Source organism: Phodopus roborovskii, unplaced genomic scaffold (genome assembly GCF_943737965.1).
Source record: "Phodopus roborovskii unplaced genomic scaffold, PHOROB, whole genome shotgun sequence".
NCBI classification, from domain to species: Eukaryota; Metazoa; Chordata; class Mammalia; order Rodentia; family Cricetidae; genus Phodopus; species Phodopus roborovskii.
The window spans coordinates 16,126,096-16,153,094 of record NW_026126407.1 but is presented as its reverse complement, the minus strand read 5'-3'; the positions used below and the strand labels follow the sequence as shown (position 1 = coordinate 16,153,094).

General features: G+C 47.4%; 1 protein-coding gene across 5 annotated transcripts in view; it reads right to left on the bottom strand.

Annotated features, from left to right (window-relative positions):
- Arhgap44 (Rho GTPase activating protein 44) overlaps positions 1–26,999 on the bottom strand; it is a 160,068-nt gene that overhangs the window by 2,345 nt on the left and 130,724 nt on the right. Inside the window, exons 12-21 of one of the 5 annotated variants that reach the window (XM_051180387.1) lie at positions 26,599–26,680; positions 22,042–22,122; positions 19,512–19,625; positions 18,908–18,999; positions 17,697–17,877; positions 8,685–8,702; positions 7,681–7,908; positions 5,777–5,934; positions 3,868–4,245; positions 1,067–1,118 (exon numbers count right to left, since the gene is read on the bottom strand). In XM_051180387.1, the coding sequence (XP_051036344.1) occupies positions 1,111–1,118; positions 3,868–4,245; positions 5,777–5,934; positions 7,681–7,908; positions 8,685–8,702; positions 17,697–17,877; positions 18,908–18,999; positions 19,512–19,625; positions 22,042–22,122; positions 26,599–26,680 (1,340 nt within the window). In that variant the 3' untranslated portion in view covers positions 1,067–1,110. The remainder of the gene's footprint in view (positions 1–1,066; positions 1,119–3,867; positions 4,246–5,776; positions 5,935–7,680; positions 7,909–8,684; positions 8,703–17,696; positions 17,878–18,907; positions 19,000–19,511; positions 19,626–22,041; positions 22,123–26,598; positions 26,681–26,999) is intronic. The other 4 variants (XM_051180384.1, XM_051180388.1, XM_051180386.1 and 1 more) reach the window with 4 other exon arrangements.

Below are 26,999 nucleotides of genomic sequence, written 5' to 3'. Positions count from 1 at the left end.
TAATGGTGGAGCAGATCTAGGGTCTGAAGTTTGGCCCAGTCAGCACTAAGTGACCCCTACAGTGTGTGACTTGGATCCCACAGGCTGCCTAAAGGCCGACTTCTGCATGTGTGAGTGAGGTTGCTGGGGTCTACTGGGAACAGCACAGGCTCTCTGGATGCAGAGTTGCAGACCTGTCTCACAGCAGGACTGCCAAATCGGAGCATGGGCATTGAGGAACATAAACATGAAAGTTCAGACAGTGCCTAGCCAGCACAAGACTATTTCAACCTTATCTTGGCAGTGCCCTCAAAGAAGCCTGGGTAAGAAGGGTCACTCAGTGAGAGGGCAGGGCTTAGGGGAGAACCCTCTGGAAGCTTTGACTATTTCCCTCAGACTTGTGAATACCAGGTGCCTTGCTGCTAGTCAGCAAGACAAAATCCTCTCAATACTCTGGACTTTATTCATGCTCTTGCCTGATTTTTAGGTTTTAATATGTATTCTTGATGAAAAGGAACCTAAACAGATAATGATAAAACATTGTCCATGGTTGGACAGAGGATCTGGTGGCTGCTGTTGGCACACAAGTGATGTCCTATGGACCATCCAAGCTTTGCCTTATCGCTGACAGTGGCACTTAGATCAGCTGGTGTAAACCTGTGGCCCTGTGCCAGACTGTACCTGGTGAGTGTACTTGGAGACATGTCTCTCAGCAAAGGGGTTCAGGGAACATTCTCAGTGGGCACAAAGACTTCAGAAGCTATAAGAGCAAGCCTGTTACCTGGGTAAACTGCTAACTTGAGGAAAGGGGATCTGCTAATTTGGTGACATGGGTGAAAAGAAAGGGCTGGGTCCCTCTGCTGGGTGTCTCCCCCAGCTTGTAATAAGAAGAAAGGAGAAACAGGCCAGTGAGCTAAGCCAGGGGGCCCTCCCTGAGGCTAGGGAAAGCCAGTAAGTGAAGTAGGCATGCTGTTGGTGGGTCTGAGCCACATGCAGTAAGAGGAGGGGCTGGTGGGATGGGTGGTAGCCAGGCAGCTGGCTGGGCTGGCTAGGAGGCATGAAGCGAGGTGAGCTGGGGCCAGCTTACCCTGAAAATCCCCCTCACACGTATCCAACACTGCGTCACTCATGTCACACAGCTGCAAGAACATAATGATAGGATTCGGAGAGAGGAACAAACAGGATGAAACACGTGTAACAAAAAAAAAAAAAAAAAAAAAAAAAAAAAAAAAACCACTGTCCATGTCATAGTCCCAGAAAGGCCACACCAACTACAGATTCTACACTGTCAGAGACCTACACATACAAGACACACAATGGTCTGCTGCCCAAAGAACATTACACAACAGAGACATTGGGCAGGACATTCCTTGCTCACCTATCACTTATGTCATTCTGCCCTTTTCTGCTTTCTTGAATGCAGCACTATTTATCTATGTCTTGCAGAATGGGTTACCTTGCATCCCTGCTTGGGAGTGGTTGGAGTGCTAAAGGAACAGCCCCATGAGCTGCCTCTGGCCCACGCCGACTCTGGGAGCAGGTGTTGCCTTCCATAAGGGCTCATCTGGGTCATGTGCTCCTGCAGTGTTCATAGGAGGAGGGCGCTGGCTGCCTTGTTCAGGATACTACCTAGGATTGACTCAGCTACAGAATGGGTGATAGCAGCTATGTATTCATATTGATCTCTTCCAAAAGTACAGAAGCCAGGTTGCAACTCCTAGCCCACCACTATTTGACTAGTGTTTGTGCTGACAGTCAAGAGCTGGCCCCCACAAACTGTAGCCACCATCTCATCTAGGGAAAAACATGTTAAGTTCTGTTATGATACAGTGGGGAAAGAAGGCAGTATCTGAGCAAGGTCCCACTGTACCCAAGTAGCTTGGCAGTCTTTGTATGTATGTGACACATAATGAATGTGGGCATGTGGTTTTCTTAATGTGTGTGCTGGGGATAAACTCAGGTAGAGCAAATGGTCTGCCTCCTAATTATGTCCCAGCTTCAATGTTACTTGGCTTACATGGTATGCAGCTATGTAGCTTACACATACATCATGGTATGGGGCAGTGTGTGCATGTATATGTCATGTGTGATATATATATATGTCATGCTCTAAGTAGACGTGTATGTGTGATAGATGTGCTGTGTGTTTGCATGTGCTGTGTGTGCATAGATAGGTTCGGTGTGTGTGCAAGTATGATGTGTACATGTGGTCTATATATTTGTGTGTGCTGCATGTGATTGTAGTCCATATGCAATGCATGTATGTGGGTGCTAAGTAAACATTGCAGGTATGGGACATCTATGTGTATGGTATACAAATGTGTGTGTGCATATGGGGATGTGATGTATTTATTGTGGTGTACTGGCATGTCAACATGACATGAGCCAGAGTCATCTGGGATGGTGGTCCTGGGTGCTATAACAGAGCAGGTTGAGCAAGCCATGAGGGGCAAGCCAGTAAGCAACACTCCTCCATGACCTCTACATCAGCTCCTGCCTCCAGGTTCCTGCCTGGAGTTCCTTTTCCAACTTCTCTAGATGATGGACTATAAGGTTAAATAAACCCTTTCCTCCCCAAGTTACTTTGTTCCTGGTGTTTTTATCATGGCAATAGAAACCCTAAGACAGTATATGTGAATTATTGTCGTGGGATATTTGATTATACTGTGACAGTCCGAGACTGTTAGTAAAATGACCTTGAGTCAGGGGGTGGAGTCAATGACTAGTTGACTGGAATTAGCTGTGGAGCATTTGGAGGACCCAGGATTCCATATGATAAAGAGGCACAGGAAAACTTTTGATCTGGAAGCATGTAGAAAGGCAGCCAGCTAGTCTTTCCTCTGCTGCTTTTTTGACCTATCAGATTTTTACCCCAATATCTAACTCCTGAGATTTTATTAATAATAGAACAATTTAGATAAATGCCTCATAGTGTGTGTATGTATATATGTATATATATATATATATATATGTATATATATGTGCTGTGTGTACATCGAGTATTTGATATAAATAGGCATGATGCATATGATGTAGTATATTTATGCATACTGTATGCATGGGTGTATATTATATATTTGTGGTGTATGTGTGTGCTGTGCACACTTGTGGGTATGTGTATTTATGTGATAAGTGTACAGGCAGAGTACACGTGTTTTCAGTGACAGTGTTCATCAGTGTCACTCTGGCTCTGTGTGCCCTATGAAATGAACCCAGTTCTCTTCAAAGCCTCAGCCCAGCACTTTGCTTATCTCCCTAAATAAGAAAAATGATTCACATGACATTAGCAGCCACCAGATATCTGCCCCAACTTGATAATTGTGCAAGGCAAATATCTGGGAGACATTTTTAAAATGTCCCATCTCTTCCACAGAGAACGGTGTTAACTAACTGCAATTACATATGCTTATGAGTTTTCCAGAGAAGACAACTCCACCTTTGGTTTGAGATTAGAGTGAAACTCAGTTAAGCAGTTGTAGCTTTGACTAATTTGTTGCTGGAGTAATTGCGATGAGAAGAGGAGACATGTTTTTCTGAAGGTGACCCATCTCAAATATGAACCTGCAAATATATTTCCCTAACAAGGCTTATTTTTTTCTACTCAGGGAAAGCCTCTCTCAGTTGCTGGGCTCTGTCTGGGGGAAGGTGACACTGCCTCTGTGCTTTGAAGCCAGCCTCTCTGGAGGTCTCACTCCAAAGGACCATTCCCACCAACTCCATGGAATCAGATCGATAGACTAGAGTAGCCCCAGGAGCTCCTCTGTAAATCAGCTGCTCTCCAGGACCACTGTTCCCAGGGGCCTGTGGTCAGAGGTGACCTGCTGCTCCTGGCCGTAGCATACTGCTAAGTTTCCCAGGAGCCCTGGAGACAGCCCACAGCCTGCATACCTGTAGACATGCTTTCCCCCGGCGACATGCCGTCTAACATCGGGTGCTCCGTGGACTGTGGACTCGAGGCCGACAGGCTGACACTGGGAGGCTGAGGTGGCGGCAGGGTGGGCCTCTGTCGGGGCTTAGGGGTGGGCCGAGACTTGGCTAAAGTGCTTGTGAAGACAGAGGGAGAAGCCAGGGGAGGGGCTGAGGCAGGAGAAAGCTGGCCAGAGGCCAAGGAATACCCTGGTGGGCAGCTCAGTCCATAAGGTGAAGGAGTGCTCGGTGGAGTGGGAGACAGGCTGACTGGGGACGGCTGGCCAGTGGGCTGGTCAGGAACAGTCCCTGGCTGCACGAAGGGGACCTTGGGTGGAATTGGTGCCAACTTCTTTGAAACTGTAAGAGAAAGCACAGGGCAGGACAAACAATCAGGGAAGCCCACTGGGACAACAGTCAGTGTGTAGTCTGTCTCGTGGTCCCTAGCTGCCATTGCTTCCTCCTATTATGCCAAGAGCAGCCAATAAGTCTTTAAAAATGAAGTGAGGAGTCTGAGTTTTCTTAACTTACCACCTGCTGCTAACTTATTTCTTTTCCTCTCCTCACTGAAATCTAAAGGTGAGTCAGCAAGCCTGGCTCTACTGGAGAAGATTCTAGTTCAAGATATCATCACAGGGGCTGCTTAGGAGTAGGGAAAGTAAATGGCCTTTGTCTGAAGCTGAGCAGTGCCCTTGGTCTCCTAGCGATAAATCCTTTGGCTACAGACACCCCCAGCCCACACTGACTCAGAGCCCCACCTCAAGCTTGTGTGCTGGCTGCCCAAACTTTGGTTTGTATTCTTTGAGGTAACAGATATAATAGCCTTTGTATATTGATAGAATGCAATGCATAATGGTCAAATTACAGTCATTACCATTCCCTTGTCCCCAACTGTGATCACTTCTGTGTACTGGGATCTTGCCAAGACTTCCTCAGCTTTCTGGAAATGTCTAATTAATGACTGTATGCGGACAATAGTTACCCCACTGTGCTGTGGAACATTTGAACTCCACCCCTCACAGTTGTGACTTGTGGCCCTGGGTCATTTTCTTCCACCCCTTTTCTATTAAGAATTGTACTCCCTGGGTGCAAGTATGGATAGACCAATTGGAATTTTCTCATTTGCTCTAAGCTACATTTTTTGAAGCACATCATTGCCCCAGCCTCTCTGAAGTACCTGTTTCCCCTTTTATTTACTTAATCCTAGAAAATGCCTGGTACCTTGAATTGAAAATGAATAGTATCAACAATGGAGTCAAGTACCCAGGAGATCCCACTGATAGGCAAACATTCCAAGAATACAAACATTAGTCTTCAGAACAGAGGGGTGGCTGCCAGTACATGACTAATGTTAAGGACCCCATTTAAGTCCCCAGAGAACCTCAGTGGCTTCTTCCCACCCTTGTCCCTCCCCACAGCCACTCCCACCATGAAAGGAAAGCCATTCTGAGGACATCCTCTTTCCAAGGCTTGCCTCCCCTGCACTGTGGATAAGCGAAGGATAGGCTCTGCCAACTTGGGGTCAGGTTTCTATCTTCTACTTGCTGCTATATGCCTTGGGGTAATCATTTTAGCCTCTTCTAAAACAAAACAGGCCTCTTTTGTATAACGTGAAAGACAGTATATTTTGCATAGAAGTTTGGTAATTCAGTGGGATTATGTGGTAGAGCATCCTAGCATCACGATACACTACCAAAACCCTGCTTTTCCCCATCCATCTACTGACACAGTGCATATGCGGTACATTCCCTGGTGGGGTTGGGTAATTTCTCAAAGCTCTAGTGCTGAGACTGGGAATGAATGATTCCTTAAGCAAAGGTTTCCAGAGGTCCTTACTACTGTGGAAAAAGGTTCCTATCTGGCTTTAGAATAGTCACAAGAGGGGACCAACCTTTCCGGAGGGTGTGAGGACTCTGGTCTGCAGGAAGCTGGTTGGGGCTGGCAGCCGGCTGTGGCCCCAGTTGCGTCCCTGGGCAGGCTGTCCCCTGGATGGAACCTGGACTTCCTTTCTGCCCAGACCCTGGAGACACTTCCTTGCTTTTAGACACACTGAAACACAAATACACAGGACAAAGGAACCCTTTAGCACAGTCAACTTGAGCACCCATCTCGCTCACTGCAGTGCTAAGTGTCTGGTCCTTGCTTTGTCTCAGTCCCTTCTCAAGGCCTCCGATGGTCCCAGATAGGTGAAGTGACTGTCCCTTGCCAGAGCACTGACTGCCTGGGTTCCATTCTGGTATTTGCAATCAGCGTCTTCTGCCCTCAGGTAACAAATGAGCAATGTGGAACAAATGTGTGGCTTCTGCTGTGTGCTGTCCTCAACCAGGGAGGTCTAAGTCATCCTGAAACTAAATACCTGGATCTTGTTCCTTTCATCACTGTGACGTACCAGAGTCAACAGGGCTTCCTAGGGTCAGTGTGCCTAGCAAAGGTTGATGACACAACCTCTGCTGCCAAGCCTCTGGCTATGGCTCTCCAGCCAAAGGAGCATGTCTCACTTTTGTAGTAATCTGCACCAATGAGTGATACCCTCCCCAGACATGCCCCTGAGAGGTTCTGATATTACAATAGCCCTGGAATGCCCTCAGAGCCCATGGAATCCAGGGGATATACTCCACAGATGTGCCCCTGAGAGGTTCTGATGTACAATAGCCCTGGAATGCCTTCAGAGCCCAGGGGATCCGGGGGATGCCCTCCACAGATGTGCCCCTGAGAGGTACTGTGTACAATAGCCCTGGAATTCCCTCAGCCCAGGGGATCCATCCTCAGGAATATTTGTATGGTACAGATGTAGGTACACAGCCAGCATCAGGGTTTCTCTGAGCTACAATGAGTGACCTCTCCAGCACACCTAGTGTTGAGTACTCCTCCCAAAATCTATCATTGTCTCTTTTTTTCCCCTTAGTCACTTTTATATTTTGAAATGGAATTATGTTCTACTCATTAAAAGAGACAAGCATAAAAAAAAAAAACTGCGATCTAATTTCAAATTTAGGAGCCATCTAAGTTAAAGGCTCAGGCTACTCAGCAACCCTCCTACCCAGTGTCATGAGGGCGTGTGGATCCCTAGCATAGCGATAGCTCACCCAGAGCCTCTCTAGTTCTCTGATTGCTGCACAGGAAGAGAAACAAACCACTCCATGATGTTGTTCCCACTCCCAAGTCTTGTCCTCTGCCTGGGCCTCACCTGGGATGGTAACCCTTCCTCACACTCTGGACCACACTGAACTCAGTGTTGTCGTTTCTAGTCAGTGGGGCATGAGATGTAGGGCAGGAATCCTGTCACTAGCATTAGGCAGAGAAAGTTCTGGTAATGTTCAGTAAACTGATGATGGAGTGGAGATTCTCTTCTCTGAAAGGCAAAACCACCACACAACATGCTGTGAAGGTCACTACGCCCTGAGTGGCTGCCACCTTTACGCCTCTGGTCTACACTAATTTTAGTAGTGAAAACTGCCCCTACAAACTAAAGGGCAGAAGAAGGGAGAAATGCTGACACCCTAAAGTTCAACTCAGGGAATGTATGTAGGCATGAGAAGAGAGACAGGGAGGGTGGCAAGTCCCCAGCAGTTTCTGGAGAAGTGCCACCTTCTATGTCTGCTTGGGGATGCTGTTCTTGGAAAGCCTGACCTTCACATAGTAATCCAGGGCAGATGATGCAGATGAGTGGGATGCAAAGAGCCAAACACAAATGCTTAGATGTAGGGTGAGCAGATCCAGGAGGCCTGGAGTGGGAGCCAAAGCCAAGGCACCCCAGCATACATGCCAGCCTTCCATGGCGGGGGCTGGGCTTACCTGGGGCGCTCAGGGGTGGGCTGCAGGTTGGCACCTGACGGAGAGAGCGCAGGAGCCGGAGTGATGGGGCTGTCTGGGACCTGCTCCGGCAGGGGTGATGGCAAGGGTGCAGCCAGCTCGGAGGGTGGGGCAGGAGGCTGCATGGAAGGCGGGGCGCAGGATGCTTTCCGACCAGCAGAGGAGCCTCTTCGAGCCACCCAAGATGTGTCCATGACCCTCACACCCATGCTGGCGAGGGACACAAAGACATCTGCTTACCCACATGTGACAGATGACATGTTCCCACCCCCATGAAGCAGAGACATTCAAGCAATCTGTGTTAGGAGAGAGCAGCAGGCTTAGCACCCTCCTAGGCCCTGAGAAGCAATGCCCACAGTGGAGAGGTGTATGGCTAGCGACGCTCCAGTGCCTGGGCTGCTGGGGACCAGCCCAAGCCTGGCACGAGCAGCCCTCCCACAGTGGCAAAGCACAACAGGGCACAGCCAGCAGCTTGGGAGTCCACAAGCTGTGCTTTCACCCACTGCCCAAAGCCAGCAGGCCTTGGGATAATGGCCCCCAAAGCATCCTTGGGTGTGAAACTCAAGCTGTCCTCAGAGCAGAATGTGGCCTACCTGGGTGGGTGGGGGGAGCACAAGAGAAACATTCCTCCCATGTGAGATGAGGGGACAGATAGCACCAATCTAGGACATGAGTCAACCAGCAGACTTCTACATACATCCTTTTTGCGAGGTGGGTTCTAGCCCCAGCTTTGCCACTGCTGGGTATCCTATCAAGGCACTACCTCTGTAGGCCACAGCTGCTGATCTACATAGCATGGGAGGAGCTGCTCATGCCTCTGGTCCCTCCAGGCTCGGAGTCTAGTTTGATGATGGACACACAGCTCCAAGTAAGTCGGCCAAGCAACCAAACATGGCACATTCACCCACTTGCCGAGCTCACTATCACACAGCTTGCTTGCTTTAAGAGACTGCAAGTGGCCTCGTAGCTACCAGAGGATACTGTACCTTTGGATTTTCCTAAGGCTGCAGGGACAGAAACATACAGATATTAGTGTCAATGAATCTACACCTCCCTTTGGACACAGAGGTGGTGTGTCTGCAAGGGGTCTCCTGTGAAGCTGTGTGACAAGATGACTACTGCTTAGTTGATCTTGGAGCCTCTCCTATGTCTATACAAGCCACAATCATGCAGGTGGGTAGAGGAGAGCTGTAGAGTTGCCAGGGCTATGGGGTGATGGATTCATCAGAGAGCCAGATTATCTGCTCATTTTCAAGTTGCATGGACACAGAAGGCAGTTAGTACCCCATCATCTGGTCCAGCTGCATTGACTAATACAAGGACTCTAGTGTGGAGGGGGTCATGAGCTTTGGTACCAGGGCAAGCCACACTCCAGGCCATGCCCATCTTTGGCACAGTAGGGTGAAAACAAGGGAATACTCAAGTGCTCATTCTCTCCTCTTCTCACTCAATGGTCAGAAGCGCTGAGCCATTACACCATGGAGTCCTGCCTATCTAAAATGGTCAAACTACATTGTAGAGGTGCAGCAAGATAAAAGGCCAATTCAAGTAGAGATGAGCTGTAGTGGGTGGAATGGATCCTTTAAGGAAGCATGCCTCAGCACAGACCTGAGGTGAGGGGTGTGGAGAAGGTGCTAACAAACAATCCTAGGCTGCATCAGCTTCCTGAACTTTTCACCATGCCTAGTGCCACAGCTGGCACCTCTCAGATCCCCTGATGGTTTCAAGGGAGCATCTTGGAATGGAGAGGGAGTCTCTCTTCCTTGAACTCATCTTCTTGAACAAGCACCTTAAAATGGCATCCAGAAAACCTCAGGAATGTCACCAAACCCTGGAGCCGGGTCAGTGAGTGTCCCCTGGTAGTCACGGCAAGCCAAGGAAGATCAGCAAACTATTGTTTCTGGGTTTCAGAATTTATCAGGACAAAGGGGAGAAAAGCTTATTCTTGCCTGAGGGGAGGGAGTTGATAACACTTGGCTGCCAGGGTCAGAGAACAAGGCAGAGAGACAGCCACAAGAGTCTGAAGTGCCACCCTCCTGCTCTGCTTAGAAGGGCCTTCCCTCATCAGGAAAGCCAGTCCTTCAGAGCAGGGCTATGGGCAATGCTTTCTTTTTTCCAAGGGCAGCTTCCAGCCCTGGGACCCTCAGACCTCAGGCTACCCACTGATCTGGTTCAGTCTGGGAAAGAGCAGGCTTGGACACCAGTTAGGTACTGAGCAAGCCCCAGTAATTACGACTGGCAAATGCCAGCAACTGAGAACTACAGGCTGAACGCACACATTCACCAGAGACTGCTGAATATGCCAGGTACCCCTCTGTCAAAGGGGTTCAGTGAGCACACATACCATGTCCACTAACATTTTCAAGTAGTTATTGAAATCTTGGGGTGACTCAATGACAAAGCTGTGCTCACACATACCTAAACATTCATTTACACTCAAAGGAGCAAGCTGCTAATTCTATACCTTTGAATGTCCAGATAAACTCAGCTCAAGGCAGCTATGACAAAGCTGCCCAAAAAGGGGCTGCACATAGACAACGGTATCAAACCATAAGTCTAAGCCAACATCAAGTCTTTGCTCGTTGTTTCAGAAGAGATCAGAGCAGACTCAAGGTGCTGCTTGTATTTAAGGATGACAAAATGGAAGTGGGTGTAATAGTAAGCTGACTCCAGGGGGTGCTGTTAATGGAAATTCAAAGCCAATGTGGAGGCTCAAACACCCACATGACTCCCACTTGTGAAAACCAAGGGATTAGCCTTAGAGAAAGGGAGCAAACACCAGGTTAGGAGGAGAAGCTAAGGTTGGGGAATCTATGGATAGGAGGCACACAGCAAGCCCCAGGGAGGGCCCTCCTGGAGGCTGTGCTCTGGCTCCTCAGGGAAGCAGGATGGACTGAAGGGGTGGTGCCTGCAGAGTCCGGGAGTCAAGGGTGAGGTGCTAGGTTCCCACTGCTATTAGGGTAGGGAAACACCAGCCAGACCATTGGAATTGTCACCACTCCTCACTGGGATACATGTGGGTGGGCCAGATGACAAGTCTGCATTCCTCCCTGCCTACCAGAACCTTCCATTTATTTCTTTGTTATTAGAGGCTTTTGTGTCATAAAGTCTTGTGGAGCACAGGTTGGCCTCCACCTCCCACGGGCTGGCATTACAAGTGTGTGCCATCACACACAATCAAGCACCATTTGCATGAGATTTGTAATGCATCACACTTTGGCTTTTTTAAATGATCCACGCTTCTAGTCTCAAGCAGACCTATTACCAACTCCTTGTAACTCTTTCCTCATAGACAGAATGGAGCAGGGTAACTTTTGATGACAGACCTGGCACCCCTTCATAGCACTGCCTGGGGGGCAGATGTGACAGGATGGGTTGTGCATGTATGAGAGATGGTGATGCGGTTTGGAGGGGGCTATAGCGTGTCCTCTGAGAATGTGGTAGGAGATGCTACAAGCTAGTGGACTCTTTAAGAGCTGGGACCCGGGACTCAAGGTGATAGGTCACAAGTGACACTATCCTCAAACAAACCCAAGGCGTTTCTGTTGGGACCCTGCTTCTCACATGAGAAATGTCTCTAAAAGGGCAAGCAGGATCCCTAAAAACCTCTCTCTGTCTTGCCATGTCATCTCTTGCTTTCGCATGCACTCCTACTGCCTTCTGCCATGGGATGCAGCCAACAGGACCTTCACTATTGCTAAGCCAAGACTGGCATCATGCCTTGGAAGCTCTGAAACGATGAGTTATGTAAACCTCTTTTCTTTACCCACTGTGGGGGGTTTGAAAGAAAATGAACCCCATAGGGAGTGGCACTATTAAGAGGTGTGGCCTTGTGGAGTCTGTGTGTCACTATGGGGCTTGGCTTTGAGGTCTCATGTATGCTCAAGCTACGCCGAGTACACAGACGCCTTCTGCTGCCTGCAGATCAAGATGAGGAACTCTCAGCTCCTTCTCCAGCACCATGTTTGCCTGCATGCTGCCATGTCCTGCCATGATGATAATGAACTAAAACCTTTGAAACTAGGAGCCCCAATGAAATGTTTCCCATATAAGAGTTGCCATGGCCATGGTGCCTCTTCACGGCAATCCAACACTGGCTAGGACACCCAGCCCCCATTTAGTTATAGCAACAAAAAGCTAACTAATATGAACACTAAGTATATCTAAGAAGAAGTGTGTCCAGCTACGGAAATGCCCAGCCATTGGAATTGTCACCACTCCTCACTGGGATACATGTGGGTGGGCCAGATGACAAGTCTGCATTCCTTCCTGCCTACCAGAACCTTCCATTTATTTCTTTGTTATTAGAGGCTTTTGTGTCATAAAGTCTTGTGGAGCACAGGTTGGCCTCCACCTCCCATGGGCTGGCATTACAAGTGTGTGCCATCACACACAATCAAGCTATGGCAGGGACATAGCAAATAAGAACATGTCTTGGAGGAGGGGCCTAGCAGCTGGTTTGCACTGTCCTAAACTGTTTTAGATAAGAGACACACAACCTTGAGGAAGAATCAACAATGGTAATGTCCTGTCGCTCCAGATGCTAAGCACATACGACTTCAGAAAGTGTCTGAGTGGGTAAGATGGCACACACCTCTAATGCCAGCACTCAGAAAGCAGAGGCAGGCAGATCTCTGAGTTTAAGCCTAGTCTACATAGTAAGTTCGAGGGCAGTCAGAGCTACATGATAAGACTCGGCCTAAAACAAAATAAAATGTCTACTTGATAAAGAAGCAAACTCTGTTTACTAAGGGATAAACTGGGGATGGCATGAGACGGAGACGCCGAGAAGATGCCACCTGGATTCAACATCTGACATCAGAGTTTTCCTTCCCTAGCAATAAAACACGGAAGAAGGGTGATGTAGAGCCTCTCTTCCTTCTATTGCTTTGTCCCGTAGGGCTCTGGCCTGTTAGTCCAGTCAAGAGTGGTTTCTGAAGAAGGGATACTGGCAGTCTAAGAGAAGATTCTAGGTGTATAGAACTAAAGTGAAGAAGGAGACTCACGCAACTCTGCCTGACATGGTTAGGATAAGTGTCTTCCAAAGGCCTATGTGCTTAGCCTTTAGCCTGTGGCCCTCTGGGGAGATGATGCAGCTTTTAGGAGCTGGTCCCATAGAAAGGCACTAGGTTACCAGCAGCGTGCCTCTGCTGTGAACGTATATGTCTGGCACTGAGTCCCAAAAGCAATGGGGCCGAGCAACGGTTTCAAATCTAAAGCCATTATTCACAGTAAACTCCCCTCCTCCCTCAGTTGACTGTCACAGGGATCCAGTTACATTAGCAGAGATCTGACTATTTCATCTGCACTTTTCAGTGCTCAGCCCTGGGTGGCAGGAAGAGGAGGCAGGAATAAGAACTGCCATTTTGGCTGAAAAGTTCACTAGAGAACAAAGTGACATAGGTCAGGGGACCTGGCTATGAAGGGTCACAACCTTCCTGCCTAAAGAATGGTTTGTAAGTTAAAGAGAGCCCTTCATGAACTTCAGTATCATTGGTCAGTTTGGCTTTAGTATGCTTGCAGAGTTAGCTCAAGCCCCTGGCATAGTGTAGATAGACAAAAATATCAAGTACTTCAGAGGCAAGCAAGGACAAGGCTTTGTCAGGATGCCTTGGTGGCAGAAGAGGGGGACCAGGCATGCTATAACTTTTATACATGCATGGGCCTCTGTCTGTGTGTGACATGTGTGAGGGTGCTTATGGAATCTGGAAGAGGCCACTGAATCCTGTGGAACAGGAGTTCCAGGTGATTGCGGGCCACCCAACCATGCTGGGAATTGAACTTATGTCCTTTGGAAGTGCAGCAAGTACTCTTAACTGCTGAGCCAGCATCCTTCTAGCCCCATTGTCCTACTTTGTTACCTTAAAGATGTGGGAATGCCACTCAAAAGTTGAGACTTCCTGACAGAGCTATCACTTCTCCCTTGGGACAGATCCCTCTAGGACATCAATTTATCTCCAAGGGATGCTTAGACTCTGCACTAGCAATATTCCAAGATTGTGTGTACCCAGAGACATAGGAAGAACCTATAGGGCTAGTCAGTCTCAGAAGTTCCACACCACACTGTCTGTCCTCAGCCGAGAACATCACCGTGGCTAGCTCAGATGCCAGTGAAGGTGGTTAAGACACCAACATTGAGCAAGGACAACTAAAGTGTCTGCTGCATCTTTCCTCCAATGCTACTCACTGGCAGCTGCGACAAATGGTTGTATTAGGCTCCCACAGCTGCAATGGTAGGTGCTACAAAATTGGCAAATGACAGATGTAAATGCACAGTTCTGGAAGCAGATTGTAGATTCTCTATCACCATGGTCCGCTCAGCAGAGGCATGGCTGTGGTCCCTTCAGGGGCTCTAGGGAATAAGTGATCTATTTCTGTTCCAGGTTCTGGTGTTAGCCAGCCTTCAAACCTCAGCTCCGCCGTCACAGCTCTGGTACAGCATAGTTCCCTGCCTTCACCCCTGTAAATGATGTGCTGTAGGGACCACTAAGAAGCCAGTTCAACTCCCTACTTCAAGATCCTTACTTTAATCATTGCTGCAAAGAGGTCTCCCCCGCCCCCAGAATAAAGTAATATACACAGGTTGCAGATTTGGATCCCAGATCTGTGGGTGGCCATCATCCTGCATGTCATCATGAAAACCACAGACGTGAACTCTTGACTCTGACCCATGACTCACTGAAGACATTCCACTTGCGGTGTTATGAATCAGAACGGCTTCATGGTGAGCCCTGTGGAGAGCAAGCTGCCTTATGTGACATCCAGGATTTAGAAGCCATTGGCCCAAAAGATGCTCTTGACACTAACAGAGGACTTCCCACTTTTGTCCAATTTTATCCAGTTTGTCGGCCCCAACTTTTCTGATTTGATAATTACAGCTTTATTGATGTATAGTTTGCAGTTTCTTTTTATCTTGGACAAAAACCTTCAACAGCATCTATTTAGTGTCAACATTTCAATGGGCAACTTTAATATTTTTCTCAAGACACATTAACACATTAAAGAGCTCAGAATTGGTGGCAGATGTTGAGAATTAGTGAATACTGTGCTACTCAGTGGATATAGAGTCTTCTCTTCTCCCTCCAACAGCAATAACTCAGTTTTCCTTCAAAGTTTAGAATGGATCATGGTGCCCTAGCAATCTGTTACTAGGCAATTTCATTTCTGTCTGAACATGACAGAGTATACTTACAAACTATGCTGGCTGTGGCATCATTAGATATAATGTGACGGCCATGTATGTGAGCTATCATCACTCAAATGTCATCATGTGGTACATGGCTTCAAACCATGTCCTGTCAGACAGCTCTTTGAGGGTTAGCTTAAACTATGTTTTCTATCTTATTTGCTATGGAATACAAATTTTAAAACACACACAATACATTTTACTTCAGATATTGCAGTAATACTTAGACTGGGAGGGTAGATGATGGAATTAAAAATTTGAGTTTATAAACTATTACCGAATCAATTCTGTTTCCCTGCAGCTTCTCTCTGGCCTTGTGCCTTAAGGTTCAAATAAAGTCCACCTGCCTCCTTGGCCACAGGGAACGCCTCTCCCTGTGACTTGTTTCCCAGATACACTAACTAACCTGGATGTGGATTTCTCTTCACAGAGCACACATTAGCAGTGCCAGCTCCAGCACCAACAGTTCCAGAAAGATCTGGAGAAAAGTCAGCTCCTGTAGCAGCAGTAGTTGCTGCCCGTCCCCCGACATGGAGACCTTACTCAGGACCCTGAGTTCCTGGATACATATGGCCTCTTCTCAGAGAGCTCAGACACCAGATTGTGTGTGTGTGTACATGTGCACATGTGTGTGTGTGTGTTTGTGTGTGTGTGTGTGGGTTTATACCACAGCACATGTGTGGAGGTCAGAGGATAACTAATGAGAGTTAATTTTCTCCTTCCACTATGTGGGGCCTGGGGATCATACTCAGGTCACCAAGCTTGGCAGAAGTGCCTATACATGCTGAGCCTCACACAGGTCCCAACCTTAGATCAGCATGGCACAGGGATGGGACAGTTCTTTCCCAGTGTTCTGAAGCTACAGGACTTCACCAGAGGGGTGACATCAGCTTAAAATGCCATTGGCAAAGCTGCTGCCACACCTGTACACTGCAGGATGCCAGTAGACTTGAAAGAGCCCAGTGGTTCTGAGGTGTTCTCTATGACTCGGCCAGCATCAGCATCTACCTGTGAGGGCATCCTGTTGGCTTGGCAAGGGGTCACATGGTCATTGGGCTGCTGCCAGCACCAGCATCTCCCCGTGAGGGCATCCTGTTGGCTTTGGCAAAGGGTCACATGGGCACTGGGCTGATGCTTAGAAGGAACTTTAAAAGAAACGCCCAATGTGTGCTCTAGTTTATGTCTCTCTCTGATTCTAGTTTTGCTACTTTTTTTTTGTAAAGATTCTTCTCTTCCATATTTGAATGTCTAAGAGTTTCTATTTTCCCTCTTCCTACTAGATAGTGAACAGCACACAAATGCGCACACATGCAAATAACCCCATACACATCACACATGATCTTTGCTGAGTAAGGTCACCAGCAGGGACAGTAACCCACTGAGGACAACTGCACCCCCCCAACACACCACAGGACACAATCTTGGGGCTCCTCTGCAAATTCTAGCACCTAGTGTCAATTCCCATGCACCCGCAGGAGGGGCAGTTTGACTTCCTCTTTCCCACAGGTCCCCTAGGCCCTTTTGGCATCTACCTTTGCAATAGAACCTAGTGGTTCCTGGTTTAAGAGGGAGGTCTGGCTGCTTTTGTCTCCCCCCCCCCCCATCACCCCAGCTTCACACACTCCATGCTCCCGCCCTGAAGGAGCGGCTGTAGAATATGATTGCACGTAAGTAGTTTTTAATTCCTAATCACAGTTTGCTTAATCGACTGGCTTGGCAAACCAGGGTAACCCATTCTTGCAGCAGGTGTACCGACAGCCTTGGCAGACCGGACTCTCATCAGTCTGCAGAATCTGCTGTCCCTGGGTGGCCACTCACCATGACTCACTGGAGTGGGTTATGTAACTGCTTAAGCCTCTGTTGCTTACATTGTGTAATTAGGCATTATGTAAACTGATTTAATGGGTGCATGGAGCGGCTGCTCCTCGCACTCACACACTAAGCTGGGTGAACTTGAACTGCATTCAAGCAGGCAGACCTGGAGAAACTTAGAAAAGCTGTATATTTGGGCCACTCCTAGGTGAGGGTTCCTTTCCTGCCTCACAGAGAAACTTAGTCATTCTAGGGGCTGTGTATGCAAGGAAGCTGCTCAAGGTGGCAGATTAGCAGGCCTGCCATTAAGTCAAAACAGTGAAGAGGCGGGAATGGCCACACATCTACGTGTATTGGCTTTTTTTTTTTTTTTTGGAAATTCTATACTTCACATATGCAAAGCATGAGTTGTATCACTGGGCTACACTTCCAGCTACACTTTTGTGTATTCTGAGTCAAAATAAAGAGCTTATGGGGTAGGGGTTTGACTCAGCTACCAGAGCATTTATCTAACAAGGACAAAGCATGAGTTCAATCCCCAGCACTGCCTAAAACCAGGTATGTAGATACCCATCTAGACTCCCAGCACTTGGGAGATGGAAACAGGAAGATAAGAAGTTTAAGGTTATCCCTTAACTACATGGACAGTGTGTGGCTAGCCTGGGCTATATACAAAATACAAAAAGATAGGAAAAGTTTATGATTTAAAAGTTAATTTCCTTCAGTTGGCCAATGATTATTTGCTGAGAAGTAATCATACTCATGGCAAATCTGATCAGATACGAAGGCTGTACTTACCTCTGGCTCAAAGAGAAACAGGTCAAAGAAACCTGTCCTAGGCAGCACAGACAAAAGCATCAGGGATGGTGGGGTCCCAAATGAATTGCTACAAGCCACCTCAGTGTCAAAAGTACAGCCTTCCCGTCGATCCTGGTTTCCTTCAGTACACCCTCCCCCAAACCAGTATTCCCAACGCTGAAAGAGGGACACTAGCTCATACCCATCCTTCTTGTAAAATTCCAGCATCATGTTGTCTGTAGCAACGCTGAGGGGCCGGCGGGCCTGCTCTGGCTGGCGCCGGTCAGCAGGGTCCATGTCTGGGGAGGGCATTGAGCTGTAGTTGGCATTGTGGTTCACGTGGACCGGACTCCCGTAACTGCCTGTGATGTTGAACTCTATCTCTGCAGGGAGAAAAGACCAGTGTATGCAATCTCCAGCTAATGGCATACTTCTCCTGGATGAGAGCCACTCACACACTGCCTTTAGAAAAATTCACCTCATAGTCTACACTAGTTAACCTAGTGGTATTAATTCATCACACTGATCAGCCAATAGGGGGGTATGTGATCACCAGATTGGACATTTAATAGAGGAAGGTTAGCCCTGACTGCTGCACTATGATGCTTGGATCCCAGTAACATTTTTGCCCTCATATAAGTTAGCGACTAGAAGCTCTCCCTCAACATTTACTACACTTGATGTACAGGATCAGTATGTCATTGTTTTAGCAAATATTATTACAACTGTCATTCTCTATACAGTGATCACCACAGAGAAATACGCATGCAATGGCACTCCATGACCCATAACATCTTTTAAATTCTCTTGTAGAGAACTGCATCAAGTACCTAATTTTGAACCAGACACACACACACACACACACACACACACACACACACACACACAATGCAACTCAGTGCCTCGGAGCCCTGCTTTTGTGCGCTGAGGGGCAACTCAAAGAACACCATTTAAGTCAGTGGAAAAATAGTGCCCAGGTGCTATCTGAGCCCTGAACTGAAATGCTTCTCTGACCCCCAGTGCACTGCAAGCCTCAGGCTCAGCCACCCTCTCTCTGCATTTGGAAAGTGAGTTTGGAACTAAGAGGCACTCTGCTCTCCACCAGTTTCCCACGTTTTGTAGATGTGAATAAACCACAGTGTGGATGTTAGGTCAGGAGAATCCATGGACCTGATTAACAGAGGGCATGGACACCTGGGTGCTAGAATGTTTCCTAGGCAGGAAGAGAGAGGGAAAGCACCCCAGACTCTGCACCAATGCCTGGTACATTGGCAGGTGTGTGCAAGTGGAATGAAAACAAAGCCGCCTAAAGCCTGGCTGTACACCCCTGGCTTCACAGGCTCCAAGCTCACAGTGACTTTCCTGTCCCCACCTCTGCCCCTCTGTCCCCCATACGTGAGTGCTGACACTTACCCCCAGGGAAGAACCAGTCTGCATGCTGGATGATGGGCTCAATGATGCCGACAATCTGCAGTGACACTGTGGTCATCATCTCGGTGATGTTCCTGGAAGCGAGCAGGGGGGTGGGGTACCAGCTGAGGCAGCGGGACAGCTTCAGTAAGCTCCACTACGCTCGAGGAAAGACACTGGCCTGGAATGGTGCAGGCCCAGCTCTGTCAGCTGCTTCCCTGAAGCTCTATGAAGAGGGTCAGTCGTGGTGACCACACCCTATCAATAAATGCTTTTTTCAGCACAGGAGAGCTTGTCTGGTTTTCAACGGTGCTGGATCTTGCAGACAGCCCAGCATCCTCTCAGGTCTAGATGCCAGGAGCTATCCTTTTATGGAGGCCTCCAGAGGGCCCAAGAGAGCTTGTCTTACTTGGTGCCATCATGTCCCTTGCCCTCCTCTGTCACCCTCCACATTCCATAGCTCTGAGTGGTCAGCGAGGAAGGGCTGAAGGATTCTTTTCCTCCTCCTGACCCCAAGCAGGAGCAGGCTGAGATTACCTGGGGCCCAGGCCTCTTGCCCTGCAGCCCATGCCCGGCACCCTAGGGGCCCTCTCCTTCCTGTACTCACCCCTCTGACTGTGGCCACAGAAGATTGGGTCCCAGGACGATCGCCATGTTACTGGGAGTCATCTTGTTTACATCCTGATATTCAGACAGCTTGGATAAAAATTTGATCAAGTACCTGAAAGGCAATGAGAAGAGCTGGGCTTAACTAGGGCTCAGTACTAGCCATAGTCCTGCAGGGTGGAATAGAAACTTCTCTCCTGTACAGCATTCCCTACAAAGAGACTCATAGATCCAGCTATATATGAATATCCAACACCAGGAAATGGGAATTCTGGACTCTCTCCCCAAAGCAGACACACTCAGAACCCACCCAGTTAGATGCTCACATCCACTCCAGTGAAAGGCTCCATCTGTCCTTGTGCCTTAGTACAGGATGATCACGGAACACTGTCACCTCCTGTGTAACCTCCTGTCATCCTTTCTATGCAACCAAAGTTTCTGTGGACATCCACAGGCTGGGGTATTATTACTCTCAGGCTTCCTGGAAAGAGCTTATGACGACAGAACATAATGCTGCAATTCCACTGCTAGGAACATACCTAAGAAAAATACACCAATGCCCAAGCTGCTAAAGACATCCAGAGAGTCATTATTCATAGTATTCATAGAGCCAAAGCCACTCAAATTCTCTTCAAGGAGTGATTGCATTTATGTAAAATGTTGTAAAGGCATAAAGAAGAAAGAAGAATTGACACTTTCTACCTGTTATGTGAATGAGCTCTGGAAATATAGCAATCAAAAGAAAAACAGACACAACGGGCCACACAGTTTAGGTCCTCTTCATTATATGAAATATCCAGAATGGGAAAGTACACAGTACAAGAGGGTGGATTGGTGGTTGCTGGGTTGGTTGAGAATGGCTGCGGTGGGAACTGGGTATCTCTGTGTAGTGATTAAAAACACTCTAAAATCAGTCATTATCAATAGGTACAAAACTCTGCGAATGCAGAATCAATCCTAAGTGTTACCGTTAAAGAGGCACAGTGGTGTGTGAATTATATCTCCATAACTTTAGTTTTTAAAAAGAGAATGACAAAGCTGTGCACAAGGTAAATACCCCAGCACAGCTTGGACACGCCACACTGAAATAATCCCTGTCCTCCCTAATGGTGCCAGGGCTGTTTCCTTCTAGACTCCTGGCTACAAAAGGCTGCCATCCTAACCCTTGGGTCACAACAAAGGAAATTTCTTGGAGGACTTTAACCCACTTTCTGACAGCCCAAGAGACACTACACCTGTTTCTGTAGGGAAGGGGGAGTCCAACCCAGTAGTCCTCATCTCCTTCCTATACTAGCTCTACCCACAGTCTCTCCTGTGTAAGTCTCAAGCTCCAAGAAGCATCGAAGGACTGGACCAGGATGTGGGATCTGTAAGAACATCCAACCTGGATCCTTGCCAGTGGCTGAGGGTTGAGGTCACCAACATGGAGTAAAGTGTGCATATTTGACTTGGGTTAGGAGATTTTTAAATGCAAATTTTAATAAAAGACACCCAAGTTCACTTTATCCATTTGTACTACAAGCCACATCAGCATTGCTAGGCAACCATCACAACCATCTACCTCCAGGACCATTTGGCCTTCTCAAATTAAGACTGTATGCATTCCCTCTCTGCCCAGTCCTGGCAACCACCTTCAACGTCCATGACACCAACTACTCTCAACACTTCATTTTATATGGAACCAAGCCTTTTCATCCGCATTACTGTAAGAACCACAGTTCTGCTGTATGTACACACCACATTGGGTTTATCCACTTATCGGCCTGGGATACTTAGGTTATCTCCACTTTGGCTACTGTGAATCTCAATGCTATGAATGTGGGTGCATACATATCTAGTCTCTGCTTTCAATCCCTTTGGGCAGACGCTCCAAAGCGGAGCTGCCACATCATATGGTAATTCGGGGTTTAGTGCTCTGAGGAACAGCCACACCACCACTCTAGGGATTTTTAACAGGGAAACAGAATTATCAGACAGATGGAAGCAGAAGTTGAAGCTGAAAATCTGTATCCTGAGAAACAGGGAGGAGAGGAAGCAAGCAAAAGAGAAACAGGCAAGGTAAGGAAGAGAAGCCAAGGGTAGGGAAGGGTCTGCAGCAGAGAGGTGGTTCCCCGAAAAGAGACAAATGGAACTCTCTACCTCACCACCCTGCCCATGACTAGCTCAAGGTCACATCTGCCTTCTTCAGATCCAGGGTAGGTCAGCCAGATGTCCACTAATCTCAAACACTGTAAGAGGGTATGAAATACTCCTTGTTCTTCACAAGCTGAAAAACTTTATAGAGTTAGCCAATGGCTGTTGGGTAGCCCCTGATGACATGTGGCTTCTGTCCCTTTGCTTAGCAGCGAAACCTATCAACTTGTTCCTGCCTTATCTCACAGGCTGTGTGAAGGTTAAAATGGAGTAGGCATGCTAACAGTACAGTGGATCCCATAGAGTGTCCATGCATGCTAGTTTCCATGGTATTTACCCAGGGAACAGGCCAGCTGGGCTCATGTGAGCACAATCCACTTTCTCCATTCCTCACTTACCGGATGTTGTTATGGTTGGCCTTGGGCAACTTCTCACAAGCGTTCCAGAGAGCCTGGAGTCTCTTGTCTTGATCCTGAATACTGGGAAATTGACAGGAAATGCTACTGGTTGAATGCAAACTGGCACGGCACTGACCATCAATCTTTCTAGCCAGTCATTGTCATGGACACTGGACATTGCCAATTACTGCAAGTTATCATTAAAAACACGTGGCTGTTATTACTCCCCCTTCTATGTTCTCCAACAGTCCCACCCTACACTACCTTAACAAAACTTCATCTGCATGGATCACTTGTCTGAGCAAACAGAAAGAACTTGTAACAGTGAGGTCAAGAGGCAAGATGGTTGTGGAACACAGGGCTTCGGGGCTATCAGGAGTACCCAGGGCACCAGCTGGGGGAGCCTGACCCTGCTGCATGCTGCACCCTGCAGATCATCAGCTCAACAGACTTTACTCACTACATACCAAATTCCTCCATATCTAGACTAAATTAAAAGTTCAACAAATAATTTGAGTAAGCACATTACACAGACATGAATAAATCCAGGCTTTCAAAGCCTCACTTCAGTGAGTGGACCATTTCCGCAAGCTAAAAGGTTTTCCATTATATATAACAACTTACTTACTCTATGAGCTTACTACCAATTCCTCGGAATTAAAAGCATTCCCTATAGGACTAATAAGTTTTATAAAAACCTACACCCAGGCCTACATGAAAAGGAAAATCTGATGGCAGAATAATCCTTTCCCCAGATCCGAAGAGTAAAGAGCAGCAGGTGAGCAGCTGGGTGGCCCTAGAGTCCTCCTCCTGATCCTGACCCAGGTGAGACAAATTCTCTCTTTACCCCTTATTTCTGCTTTGAGATGGAGGCAAGCAAGCTCTGCAAGGACCTTCAGCTAAGGCCCATTTATGAGCAGAACTGAACAGAACTTATTTAGACAATGCCTTGTCAGAGCAGAGCAGGCCCTGTCTGGGAGGCTGTGAAGGAACCCTTCCACTCCCTGACCTGTGAGCAACCCTGGCCTCACAGAACTGGTGGGAAGTCTAAACAAGAATGTGACCCAAGCGCCCCACCCCCGCCCCACCCTCCCAGCCCTGCTGCTGGTTTATGCAGGGTTCTCAATCGACATGAAATATTGGCAACGCACTTTCTGTGGCAACAGACCCGTCTCCTCTTCCAGTATCCAACTTTCTGAAAGTCACAGTATAGTCTGTGGGAGGTTGCCTCTTAGTGCTGACAACTAGCACTGGGCCTGGCAGAACAGACCAAACTGTAATGGAGCCACTGTGCTAAGAACCACACAATCAAAGTGAACTATGAAAATTGGGACTAGTTTCTTAAAATGGTAGTCTTGCAGGAACCAGTCCTGGGAAGCCCAGTGTTCCAGAGCCCACTGGATCATCCCCTCTGCCTCACTCCCTAAGGAGTCCCTTAAAAAAACAATTACTTTCTATGGTTCTATGGTTTCTGACTCTTTAGGCTTTTTCTTTTTCCTTCCTTTTTTTTTTTTTTTTTTTTTGCCTGTAAAGCCAACTCCTCCTGCTTGCTTCCCTGGAGAAACTCATTCTGCTTCATGGTGTCAGTGCTGCACAGTTGTGAGGTGGAAAAGGGCAGATGCTACCTGACCTTTCAAGGAATGTAAGTCAACATATATTAGAATGAGTCCCTCTGTGCCAGGAACAGCTCTATAGGCTGGGAAGAAGCCCTCAGAGAGTTCCTAAGCTAGCAGCAGTACCAACAATCCCAGACATTCACATTTTCCCTGGCACAGAAGCAATAGGGCAGGAGGAGGAAGGCTGAAAACTGACATTTAAGGAGAGGCAGAAGGTATCCATGAGGCAAGGCCTCTGAGAACAGCCCATCAGAGGAGTCAGCCAGGGCATCTTACCCAGCAGGTGGTCTCCCAGCCTCAGAATCCTGCATCCTCCTCCAGGGTGTATACCTTGATGATGGCCTCCTAGCCTCGAAACCCTGCATCTTCTTCTAGAGCATCTGTCCTGAGGATGGCCTTCTAGCATAAGAACCCTGCATCTTCTTCCATCTCTGCATACTCTACCATGGAGGCACTTAGTTTACCAGGCTCCCAAACACATCTCCTCAGATCCAGTAAGCCTGCACTAGATTGATAAACTCTTGTTTCTGAAAAATACATTTTATTTATATTTTCACTATCTCACACACATATATAACACATCTTGGTCACATCTAATTCCATGACCGAATCCTACTCCCCTGGGACCCCTCCAGCATGTTCCCCTCCCATCGTTATGGCTTCTCTCTTTTAATAGTCTGTAATCTACCAAGTCCAACTAGTTAAGCCTGCTGGAATGCTATCTTGCTGGCTCAGTCTCATGAGTTCTTGTACAGGTAGCCACAACTGCACTGAGCCTGTAAGGCAGGCTCTACCATTCCCCATGGATCTTCAGTACTAGAAATGCTTATCATTCAGGGGCATAAATAAGTCCTTGTGTTTCCTCAGTTCAGTGTCTGGGAGTCATCAGGACCACTCCTTTCTTCTGGTAGACACCCACCTTTTCAAGTGAATTGGGACCAAAGTGTCTCTCAACACTCGCAGTGCCAATCTCAGCTGTCCATCCTCTCTCTAGATCCCTATCAAGTGCTCTCATCTATCCAGTAGAAACACAAGGACAGTGTCCATCAGAGGATATGCACTCATTTCTCACTAGAATCTCTGTCTTGTTCTGCAAAAGCATCAAGTGCAATGGCTGCATGCATGGGCACTAGGACTGGACACATTTGATTCAATTTCTCACTCTCACGTGTTAGCTGGCAAGTACTTGCTACCCTAGTCACACTCCACACCTTCCAGTCCTCCATTTGCAAAGTGAGGGAGAAACAGCCTGGCCAACTTCAGAAAGTTATGAAAATTAGATGGTTCAAAAATGCTTATGGGTTTAGAACAATGGCAAGCCTCTAAAAACCATTCAACAGATGGTACTATTTATTAATAGCACCATGGAACTCGAAACCTCCCTTCATAGTAAAACATATGGACCATATGTTCACCATAGTATGTCTATTCTACTTTGGAAAGCAAACAGCTTTCTCTAGCTTGATGCATTTAAGCATGCCTTCACCTTGAGGTAAATTGGGTATCTTTGAGCTCCCAGTATTTCAAGGAATGGGAGAATGATGAGAATTGCACATCGGAGGTGATGAGTATGCTAACAATGGCCCTGAGTTGATCACTGCACAACATAATCACACAATGACACATCACACCACACCCCGTAAAACCTTGCAGATTATATGTCAATTCAAATGAATGATGGTTCACTTGAAAGAGATGACAACCATTTGATATAGCCTCCAGTTTTCTTTCTGCAGGCTAAGCCAGATGCCTTGGATGGCTAAGACCCATGACCAGAGATTATTAGAAATTCCTCCGTGCATAGGCACCTTTGCTCCCAACCCCACTCTCAGAAAAGCTTCTCCCACCTTTTCTCTGCTGCCTGCATGATCTTTACCCTGGTCGCCACCATCCTGGCACTGGTGCCATTTCTCCTGCCCCCATATTGCCTACTTCCTCACTACACATGGCCATTTGTATTTTCTTAACCTATGGGCAAAGAGAACACATACTTTGACGAAGCTCACACAATCAAGGAAAGAAAGTCGGCGATCATAAGGGCTCTTGCACTGGGAAACCACAGCCTGTTACTTGCCTTGGCTGTAGACTGGACTGGCGGCTGGCCTGGTAATTCTGCTCCCTTGGCCCTATCTTTCGGGGGCATGGGCTGCATCCACTGCCTACATGGTATGCCTTAGTGTTATTAATTCACTGTTGCTAAAATACTTCTGTAACAGGTATGGGTAAAGACCTCAAGACTACTGTTTTCTTGCTCTCTCTGCTAGAAGAAATCACTGCCATTGCCTTTCCAGAACATTCCTTCATGTACATGGATAGGGCCACTTCCTAAAATTCTATCTTATTGAGGGTTGGGTATTTATCTGTTTTTAAAAGATATATCTAGAGGAAGGAAGGGGAAGGGGAAAATGATGTAATTCTATTAGAATCCCAAATAATGAAAGAAATCACATACACACACACTCATACGTCTTCATTAACTTGCCTATTTCATTCAACAATAGACCTATCTTCCCTTGTAACCAAAGTGGCTCTATCATCGTCTTAATTTCCTTAGAACATGAGGCAGTGCATCTGCTCCTCAATGAGCCATTAGTAACTTCCCAAGTGGAGTTATACTCCGCATTCTTGCACATGCATTTTTTTGGAACATGTACCAACAGTCCTTCACGATGGAAAGCAAGAAGGGCAGTTATTTGACCCCAGATCACAGGCATTCTCATTTCTGCAAACCTATAAACAATGCAGCACAGCAACTATTTGCATGGCATTAGGTTTTATAAGTGATCTGTGGATGGCTTAAAGTGCATATGAGGTTCTATGAAAACACTCTGCTTGCTGCTTTGTGTAAGGCACCTAAGCATCCAATGGTCCACACATACCGACAGATGATTACCGTCCCCATGATCTCAACCCACAGCACAGTCCAATGCAAAATACTCACTTGGAAGCCTGGATCCATTCCTCATAGAGTTCAAAGGTCATAAGTGGCTCTGGCAACTCTCGAAGATAAGACTTCAAAGCCCCTGGGCATAAATACAGTAAGCTGTTACAACACAGTAGGACAAATTGTGTCGGCCTGCACTGCTCCAGGTGGACATGATTCCTTGATCAACACAAGATCAAATAGTGGTCTCCCACATGAACAGCTGTCAGGCTTCGAGAGCACCTGGATTGAAAATTACATAGCCCTGCCCCTTATTTTTCACATTACCTCATCTTCAGCTGTGCTCCTGAGGTAGCCTTCCTTCAATGATCAGAACAATCAGACTTAAAAGGGGGCCCTATGTGGACATGTGACACCATTGTCCCTGACATGGAGCCACACACTGTCCATACTCACCC